At 47.9% G+C, this 9,719-nt stretch overlaps 1 protein-coding gene across 2 annotated transcripts; it reads left to right on the top strand.

The window, feature by feature from the left end:
- Positions 1–284: 284 nt before the first annotated feature.
- ANXA4 (annexin A4) lies at positions 285–9,513 on the top strand. 2 transcript variants are annotated; one of them, XM_005532919.3, is made up of 13 exons: positions 285–534; positions 3,475–3,530; positions 4,606–4,681; positions 5,043–5,137; positions 5,418–5,531; positions 5,701–5,791; positions 6,391–6,470; positions 6,850–6,906; positions 7,329–7,422; positions 7,922–8,017; positions 8,447–8,505; positions 8,772–8,894; positions 9,152–9,513. In XM_005532919.3, the coding sequence occupies exons 2-13, from the start codon at positions 3,528–3,530 to the stop codon at positions 9,209–9,211; spliced, it is 948 nt and encodes a 315-aa protein (XP_005532976.1). In that variant the 5' UTR covers positions 285–534; positions 3,475–3,527; the 3' UTR covers positions 9,212–9,513. The 2 variants fall into 2 exon arrangements, with proteins under 2 accessions (XP_005532976.1, XP_087924492.1); XM_088068366.1 differs by lacking the exon at positions 285–534 and adding an exon at positions 2,365–2,468.
- The last annotated feature ends 206 nt before the right edge of the window (positions 9,514–9,719 follow it).

Raw genomic sequence — 9,719 nt, 5'->3', positions numbered from 1 at the left:
GCAAAGCAGAGTTCTTAGACAAGGGATGAGGATGCTGAATACCCAGAGAGCTGTGGGAGCGCCGAAGGCACGACACAGATAAGAAATCCCCGCGAATACCGGGAGAGGACCAGGACTTCTTCCTGGGGGATGTTGCTGCCTGTGCGCTCCACGCCGTCGTCCCCCTCGGTCCCCCCCAGGTGTGCCCTGCTGCAGGCTGGACTGAGAGACCAGAGCCTGCAGCCACAGCCCCTCTGATCCCAGAGACTTGCACAGGGAATGCCGGGGAGCGTGGAAGCCCTCCCAGCCTGTAGCCAGCCCTCCGTGTAATCCCAAAAGTGCAGTTTGGGGTTACATCTCAAACGTACAATGTGAGTCAGGCTCCCCGGGAACTTCTCCCTGCTCTGGATCACAACCAGAGCCGTTCAGGGATGGGCAGGGCAGGGCTGGAGCTCCCTCACGTCACTGCCGCGTGTCTCCAGGGCGGGGACTTTGCCACCAGGACAGCCAGCAAAGCTCTCCCGATCTGTGCCAGGGACCCGCGCGGGACAGCAGGTGAGTGCCAAGCGAGCGGGGGATCCCCCTTGGCATGGGGACCGGGCTGCATGGCTGGAGGTCCCTGGGACGGTGCCAGGCGCCATCCCCGCGTTCCAGCCGGGCTGGGCGATGCCCACGGCGCTGGGGCAGCCCCGGGAGCTCCCCGGGGCTGGGGAAGGGCGGAGGGCAGTTGTGGGGTGGAGGAAAGGCTGACCTTTCCCGGGCACAGGGAGTGCGGGGTTTGGTTCCTATTTGTGCCGTGCCCAGGCTGGCGCATCCTCCCCGCTGGAGTGCCGAGGGCATGGCAGAGGGGTGACACGGCTCGGGGTGGGCGCACAGGCTGAGTGATATAAGGCTATAAGAATCATATTTTTATCCCTTCTGAGGCCAGATAAAGGTCATTGTGTGGGAGGCGCTGGGATGTTTCAGCTGGCTCGGGGCTCGTGGAGATCCTTTCCCGAGTCAGTGACCCTGCGGCCCCAGCCCGGGCACCCCGGGAGCGCAGGCAGCGCTGAACCCGCACACCTGGAACAGCTGGCGGTGGCAGCTCTGGAAAAGCTGATCCCGCGCTGGGTGTGGGCTGTGTTTGTGTAAACGGGAACCGAATGAAGGAACTCGTCGGACAAGTCCAGTGTTTGCTTCGCAAGGAAAAGGGTCACAAAGTGGGTTTCCATACAGATCCGAGGTGTAGGACTGGCAACGCCGCGAGCTGGGTCGGGGTGTGCAGAGGGAGAGCCCTGTGTTTCTATCCTCTTGAGCTGTTGGAAGCTTTCCTTGGTGGTTCCTGTGTGTGTGCTCTGAGCAGTCGGGAAAACCTGATTGTGTGCAAGCCTAAACTTGAACTGGCCAGCACATGTGACATTGTCAGCACTTTTCCGATAAATTAAGTTTATTCTGGATTCAGCCTTTAGAGGATGTTGATATGGACTTGAAACAGGCTGATTAGCTGATAAAGCCTGCCAGGAAAAGATCATCCATGGAAAAAAAAAATGGAGTAATGGGAGGAACGCCTCCTACACTTGCATTCTGTGATCTGGGCACAATGTTCTAAGCCAGGTTTACTGTACCAGGCCTTTATTCTGGGGTGAAGCAAATAACATCAGGACCATAGCACTGGCTGGCTGAGTCTTGCACACATCGTTTAATTCTTAAAAACACAGAGCGAGGTATTCTTCCTGTCCTGAAGCTGTTTTCCCCTGATTGATTGAGCTGCAGGCCAGGAATTGTGTTAAGCTTCTGAGCACTGGCAAATCTGCTGAGCAATTCCCTTCTGGCTTAGGAGAGTTTCATTCATCTAAAGCCCCAGCATGAGCAGTTCCTGCAGACCCCTTCAGCTGTGAAACGGTTACAGGGGCCACTGCTGGACAGCCTGGCAGATGAGAGATTAGAGAAGAGCAAAGATGACTTTTCTGGGGTCTGGGTCATACTGTGAGCACTGGAATTCATGATCAGAAGAAAGAAAGCAAACTCAACAGTAATAATTACCATAATGTTGCAATTATTGATTGCACAGGGAGTGCCTGTGTGTAACACATCCATGGCAAGTGGCACACAGTTAACTGACCTGAACAGCTCACCCTGGGCATTCCAGGTCTGTAGGAGTCATGTGGAACAGGAACAAACACACTTCTGTTCTTGCACAACTGTCTGGGCTCATGGATAGCAGCTATTAAGCACCACGAGGAGAATTAGGAAGAGATGTCATTCACTGCTGGCACCTCTGCTTCTGCTTCAGGGTTTTAATGAGAGAACTCTCTCAACCCTGGAATAAAACCACACATTTGGTGGGTGGACTTGACTTGCTGTCACTGTGTTTACATCTTTTTTTTTAATTTATTTTTCATTTAATTCAGCCCTACCGTATGTAGGTATCTCTTTGAGTTTGCCTGACCTAACTGCTCTCCTGTGATGCTGGGATGAACATGGGTTGTGGGGAAGTGAACCTTGTCCTGGTACGTGACATCCTGTGAAGTGATCAGGGACACAGGAAAATTTGTGTGTGTTCATGCAAAGGCTCTCTGCAAACAAAATTATGAACAGAACTAATAACCCTGGGCAGATGGCAAGTAAGCTTTGGGGTTTTTCAAGGGTTTGTCAGTAAAAACTACAGCCCTGCAAGGAAAGACACAGTGCACCAAACTGAGGGGATGTTGAATATAAAATGTTCTGTTAAAATATTAAGAGGGAAAGTAATTCCCCTGCCCAGTGCTCAAGTGAGGTTATCCTTTGTGTGTTCACCTACACCACCATGTCTCTGCCTCCCAGGCAGGATCCATTAAGGGTTAGGGCTGTGTGGGCAATCTCACCCTGCTTCATCCTCACCCTGCTTCATCCTCACCCTGCTTCATCCTCACCCTGCTTCATCCTCACCCTGCTTTATCCTCACCCTGCTTCATCCTCACCCTGTTTCATCCTCACCCTGCTTCATCCTCACCCTGCTTCATCCTCACCCTGCTTCATCCTCACCCTGCTTCGTCCTCACCCTGCTTCATCCTCACCCTGCTTAGTCCTCACCCTGCTTCATCCTCACCCTTCTTCATCCTCACCCTGCTCACCCGCAGCTTCTCACGTGCCAAGGTCAAAGCCATGTGTTTCGACAGGGAATCAAGACTATTTTCTTTGCTCCCAGGGCAACACTGCTTCTCCTTGTAGCCTCAGCCAGGCTGTCACACAGGCAATAGAGAAGAATCATTAAATTACCAGTGCTGATCACCTGTCTGACCCCCACATCCCTTCCAGCCTGGCCCTGGCCCTGCTGTCATTATCCAGACTTTGCTCTGCACAAAGCAGGGCTGAACACTCTGGGAAGCTGCCTGGTTCATTTGGGCTGTTCAGTCTTGCTTTTAGTCCTCAAACAATTTGATGGTTACTTAAACAGGCTCATTAGCCTTCAAGGGAAGGTGTATTCTATTAATTATTTGCTAGAAAACTAACACTCCCTGTGTTTTATTATTACAGCTGTCTAAGTACCCTGGACACAGACAATAAGAGATTGAGCAGATCCTAGCACGATGGTGAGTGTGTTTGCTGTGCCAGGCTGTGCCAAGCCTTTGCTCTGACCTGACGAACGTGGGGAGTGGAGCTCAGATAAGGATCCAGCAGCAGGAACGCTGTCACTGTCTGTCCCTTCAAGGGGGGTGAATTTATTGCATCTTCCTCCTTCCTCATTTTAGAGGAGAATGACCCACACATACATGCTTTTGCATTTGGGGAGTTAATGGAAAACCAGATCAGATATTCATTCAAAGAACATTAATTTCTCCAGATAAACTTCCTAGGCATATTATTCTTTCCAGGCTGAGCCTGCAAGGCAGCCATTTCTATGGTTGTTATTACAGAATCCTGGAATAGTTTGGGTTGAAAGGAACCTTAAACATCATCCAGTTACACCTCCAGCCATGGGCAGGGACACTTTGCACTAGACCAGGATGCTCCAAGCCACGTCCAGCCAGGCCTGGAACACTTCCAGGGGCAGGGGAACATTTTTCTGCCCATTGAATGTTAAGTGGTATTTTGCTGATGATTTTCTTGGGAACAAGAAGAGCTTTGCAAGAAAAGTGTATTTCCCCAGAAATATTGCCCAGACCAGAGGCAGGAGAAACTTGTTTGTGAATCACCATTTCAGGTAAAATGCTGTACTTCCTGGTGTGTTATTTAACACAATGATTGTCCTTGACTGCTCTTAGAGCAGGAATGGGGCTTTGATGGGAACAGCTCCTTCTATGAGTTACATGGAAAACTGCTGGGAAGAAGCTGGACTGAACAGTGATGTCAGGCTGCGTGCCCTTAGTTAACTGGAAAGCAGATACTGCATGGGCAGCCACATTAAGATATTTTCTCCTTTCACCTGAGTCCCTGTGGCTTATTTCTTATGTTCCAGGGAAGTCCCTCTGGAACTAACCATTCCATTTTAGGATGGGATGAAACCTGGTATAAAATCACTCATGTTTGGAGGGTGGACTTTATTTGCTGTCACTTTCCAAAAATTATGTTTGGATCTTCTGAATTGTCTTTTTTTTTAAATCAACTCTATTCTGTGAATGTCTCACTTTGTGACTACTTTTCTTATTTCCTCTCCTATGGATTTAGGCAACAGTCAAGGGCGTCTCAACTTTCAGTGCTGAGCAAGAAGCACAGGCACTAAGGAAGGCCATGAAGGGATTTGGTAAGTTATCTCCCTCCACTGTTAAAACTTCTTTTGTAGCTCTGGCAGTTGGGAAGGTTTTTACTGGTGTTTTTTTGGAGGGGAAGTTCAGCCATTTGCATCACCTCACTGCCCTGTGAGGGCACTGGAGGGAACTGGGTGACTGGAAATCCAAGCCTTGGCCATAAAAACATCTTTAGTCAGGTTCTTGTTTTCTCTGTTGTGTGGTGTGGTGCTGCTGGGCTGAGGCACTCGTGCACAGATGAGACCCAGGTTGTGCAAGGATGTGTGTAAGGTTGTGTGGCCAATGGCACACCCTGGGCAAGGCCACAGTCTGGTTCTGGTACAAGCAGCTTGACTGGTTTTCATTGGTTCCTTCCAGGCACGGATGAAGATGCCATCATTGAGACCTTGACCAAACTGAACGTGTCCCAACGTCAGCAAGTTCTGATCACCTATAAAAGCACTATTGGCAGGGTAGGTGCTCTGAAGAGATCAGTGCCTGTGGCTCGAATTGGGAGATGTGGACTTTTTTGGGCTGTACCACTTGGGTGAAATGTAAAGAACATCCCAGCCTCCACAAGAGTATGATCAGCACTGAGCACAAGCTTTCCTTGGCCAAGTTTTTCTGGTCTTGTTCACTTCAGAGTAGCTGTTCATCCAAGGAGGGCTGGAGCATGAAAAAAAGCGGTGAACGAGTTCTTCCACTTCTCAAAGGGCATGTCTTTTTCTCCTTTCTTCTCTTTCTCTCTTCTAGGATTTGATTGATGACTTGAAGTCTGAGCTGAGTGGGAATTTTGAAAGGGTGATCGTTGGTTTGATGACTCCTACCACCATGTATGACGTGCATGAACTGAGGAGGGCTCTAAAGGTTTGGAAATCCTTTTTTATGTTGCATGACTTATGGTCAATTCAGTATGCAATGGCATAATTGTCTATTAGCTATTAATTTCTTATTAAGCTATATCTAATAAACAGAAGTTGCAGCTACCCTTCAAACAGTTGTCACAACCTTGGCTCTTGTCTCTGTGATTCCCTAGGGAGCAGGGACAGACGAAGGCTGCCTGATTGAAATCCTGGCTTCTCGCACCAACGCGGAGATTCGGCACATCAATGAGAACTACAAACTCCGTATGTAGCACACTCTGCAGCTTCATGCTGGCTCAGAAGCCACTGCTGTGTGTGCAGGGGTGTGTGGAGAAGCAGGAAAAGGGTCTGTCAGCATAAAGGGCTAGAATGACACCCAGAAATTGAATCGGTGTAAATATAATGGGGTGGGGTGGTTATGTCTGTCAGCTGGAGGTCTATCCAAAGTGGATCGTTTGCCAGTTTTATACTGGCTGTGCTTCTTAGTTTTGCCCTGTACCACTCACTATGATGGCAAGGGCATCCTGGCTTGTCACAGTGGACATGCCTGTCCCCCTGTGCTGCGCTGCTGAGGCCACTCGAATCCTGAGGACAGTTTAGGATGGATGTTAGAAAAAGGTTCTTCACTCAGAAGGTGGCCAGGCACTGGAACAGGCTCCCTAGAAAAGTGGTCACAGCACCAATCCTGACAGAGCTCAAGATGTCTTTGGATGACATTCTTGGGCACATGGTGGGACTCCTGGGGATGGTTCTGTGCAAGCCCAGGACTTGGACTTGGTGATGCTTGGGGGTCCCTTCCCACTCAGCAAATCCTGTGCTTCTGTGAGCTGTTAGTAACAGATCTGCTCCGTGTGCCCTGGCAGAGTACGGCTCCACCCTCGAGGACGACATTGTCTCTGACACATCCTCCATGTTCCGCAGAGTCCTCGTGTCCCTCGCCATGGTGAGTCCAGAACAGGGGAAATACGGGGCTGAAGGTGCTGCTGGACATGTCTCACTCAGTGAGGAGGTGCTTCAGGCTGTCTGCTATTTCACTTCTCTTGCATTTCACCTTGCCAGCATTTCACACCAGCTTCTGCAGGGAGAGCAGCCTCACTCTGCCATGCCTTAATGCCATATTCTCTTTTTAAATTAAAGTGGGTGGCTGTTTGCTTCAGAAGAAAGAACAAATTACACCCGAATGATGTTTTGCTGTGTTTGTAACCCATTACTCAATGTTAAGAATCCCATTATACATCTCCAGCAACTGAATGGGGAATTTGCAGGACTTATTCCCATTAGTTGCTCTGTTGAAAGAGTTTTTCATCCTTGTGTTTCTGCAGGGTAACAGAGATGAGGGAACATTTGTGGATGAGGCCCTTGCTCAACAAGATGCTCAGGTGTGTAGCAATTTGCTTCCTTGCAAGAACTGTTTGGGTTTGTATGTGTGATGTGTGCTCTCTGCTGTTTCTAGACCTCTTTTTCTCAAGGTAGATGAGTAAGCCTGAGGTTGTGCTAGACAGCAGTGCCCCAGGTGGACGCTAGATTGGCTATTAGGAAATGTTTTTCCCCCAAAAAGAGTTGTCCAGCTCTGGCACAGGCTGTCCAGGGCAGGGGTGGAGTCCCCATCCCTGAGGGGATTCATCAGCCACGTGAACATGGCACTTGGGGGCACGAGTTTGTGACTGTCTTGGCAGTACAGGGGAAAGCTTGAACTCAACAATCTCAGAGGGCTTTTCCAACCCAAATGGTTCTATGAAGTAAAAATCTCATTATATACACTGGTGTTCTCAATTATCCTCACTTTGTTCATGTCTTCAAGAACCTGTATGAAGCTGGGGAGAAGAAATGGGGAACAGATGAGGTGCAGTTCATGTCCATCCTCTGCACACGGAATAGGTGCCACCTGCTCAGAGGTAGGACCTCTCTGGTGTCCTGGGCTTCTTCTCTTGAGTGAGGACACTACTTTTGTAGGAGCTTTGTACTGTTCGTTAACTGATTGTGATCCCTTCCTGAGACAACAGATATTCTCAGAACAGTTGATTCAATTCTTTTAGACCATTTTATTCCCTCCTGAGACAAAATGGGAGTTGAGAAAAACACCCATACAACTTCCTCTAGCCTGTGAATTGGAGATAATGAAGTGTGACTCTCATGGGGCAGAGCTAAGCATGGAAACTGTCTGCATTAAACAGCAGTTCTGGAAAATCCTAGCAGCAGTGTTTGGCTAATTAGCAAGACAGCTGATAATTAAAATGAATTATTTCTGAGGGGCAGCCCTGGTTTAGCTTACAATGTCATGGTAATGGTGCAGTGTTTGTACAGGGTATGAGGAGCTTGATCTTGCAAAGTGATCCTCGGGGGTTACACACTGACGCAGCTCACTTGGCTCTTTTATCCGACTCTTCCTCCTAGTTTTTGATGTGTACAGAGTGATTGCTAATAAGGACATCACAGAGAGCATTAAATCTGAGATGTCAGGAGACCTTGAGGATGCTTTGTTAGCTGTGGGTGAGTTCCCTGCTTTTAAACTTTGTCTACAAACTAATTAAATAACTAAAGATACTGTCTCATGCCCTGACTGTTTGCACAGCTTCAGGAGGCAGATTCTTCTTCACTGTTTCACGAGCCACAATGTTTTAATCTTTGCAGATGAAAAGGCCTGGCAAGAAGGCTCTGTGCTTTATATTTCTCTGCCAAGGGATGCTTTGGCAGATGACATTTGCTGTGTAGAAGCTTTAAAACCTTAAAAATATTTTACTGCTGTGATGGAGACATCAGTTGACAGCAGGTCACTGACTCTGGATGTCTGCACTATGCTTGTTGAGTTGCATTTTTACAGAATAAATGTCTACACTGAGAAAGTGCCAGAAGGATTTGGAAGACCTTATCCTTCAGTGTTTATTGGTTTTAATTCTCTTGTTCTTGTCTCCCTTACAGTAAAGTGCTTGAGGAACAAACCTGCATATTTTGCTGAAAGATTGTACAAATCCATGAAGGTAAAGAGATTTTGCTATTTTCCCCCCTGCTTCTCCATGCTTAAGTCAATAGCATGGCAGCAATTAGAGAAACTGTGTTAATTGGGGGGAAAAAAAGAAGTCTGAGGTTTGCTGTGGACCTCTTTCCCTTCAGGAAGCTCAGAGCTGGTAATGGGTCCCTGCATTAATGCAAAAATGATCAGGAATGGATTCCACAGAAGGCCAAAGCTCTGTGCCTGTCACTGCTCTGTCCCCAGTGCAGTGCAGCTGTTGTTGTGTCCCTTCAGGGCCTGGGCACCGATGACAGCACGCTGATCCGGGTGATGGTGTCCCGCTCCGAGATAGACATGCTCTACATCAGGAGAGAGTTCCTGGCCATGTATGGCAAATCACTCCACTCCTTCATCAAGGTAAGCTTGTGATCCTACACAGACCTGGATTTGCTAAGCAGCTTCAAGGAGACCCTCTCAACAACTCCTTGGGTATTTCAGAGGAGGTGGAATTAAGGAGACTTTACATTTATGTACCAAAAACCTTCCTGAATGTTCTTGGTTATTAAATTGTCAAAGAGGATACAAATACTACAATATGTCATTTATGCTGAAAGGAATCCTGCTTTCCATGGAGCTGCAAAATTAATGATGTTCCTTTTTTCTGCTCTTTCTAGGGAGACTGCTCAGGGGACTACAGGAAGGTTCTGCTCAGGCTGTGTGGTGGGGAGGATTAAAGGAGGCCTGAGGAACCTGCTGGGTGATGGGAAGCAGCTGATTATAGAATTGTTTAGGTTGGAAAAGATCATGAAGATCATCAAGCCCAATCACAATAAAGATTTCTTCTTTTTTTTTTTTCCCAAATGCCTTATTAATTACTCTGATTGTTGCCTTAGGTTAGTTCATGCTCTGGTTAGATAGAGGCCATTCTGGTTGACTCTTTTGATACACTTTTGTGCTTGGAACACCCATTTGCCTACTAACTGAAGTCCATCTTACACAGAATGCTGTAACCAAAGGAGTAAAAGTTGTTTCCTGACCAGCTGCCCCTTTTGCTGTTGTGTTCACCAGCAAAATGCATCAAGTGAAGGAAACCTGGATGCACAGTGTGAGAGGCTGCCCAGGGAAAAGCCAACCCCATTGGTACATGAAGAATGCAGAACACAGGTTTGCTTCAGTTTTTCAGTAAAATTAAAACACAGAGAAACCAAATATCTAAATTACGAGCTTGTTTACATATTAACT

Source organism: Pseudopodoces humilis, chromosome 30 (genome assembly GCF_049639895.1).
Source record: "Pseudopodoces humilis isolate 2021_Gansu_Grassland_sample_001 chromosome 30, ASM4963989v1, whole genome shotgun sequence".
Classification (NCBI taxonomy): domain Eukaryota; kingdom Metazoa; phylum Chordata; class Aves; order Passeriformes; family Paridae; genus Pseudopodoces; species Pseudopodoces humilis.
The sequence above is the reverse complement of the archived record's forward strand: the minus strand, read 5'-3'. Positions and strand labels throughout refer to the sequence as shown.

Coding starts and splice junctions, on each gene's coding strand:
- ANXA4 (XM_005532919.3), top strand. Junction 6,471..6,849: donor TCCTCGTGTCCCTCGCCATG/GTGAGTCCAGAA, acceptor GTGTTTCTGCAG/GGTAACAGAGATGAGGGAAC. Junction 6,907..7,328: donor TTGCTCAACAAGATGCTCAG/GTGTGTAGCAAT, acceptor CATGTCTTCAAG/AACCTGTATGAAGCTGGGGA.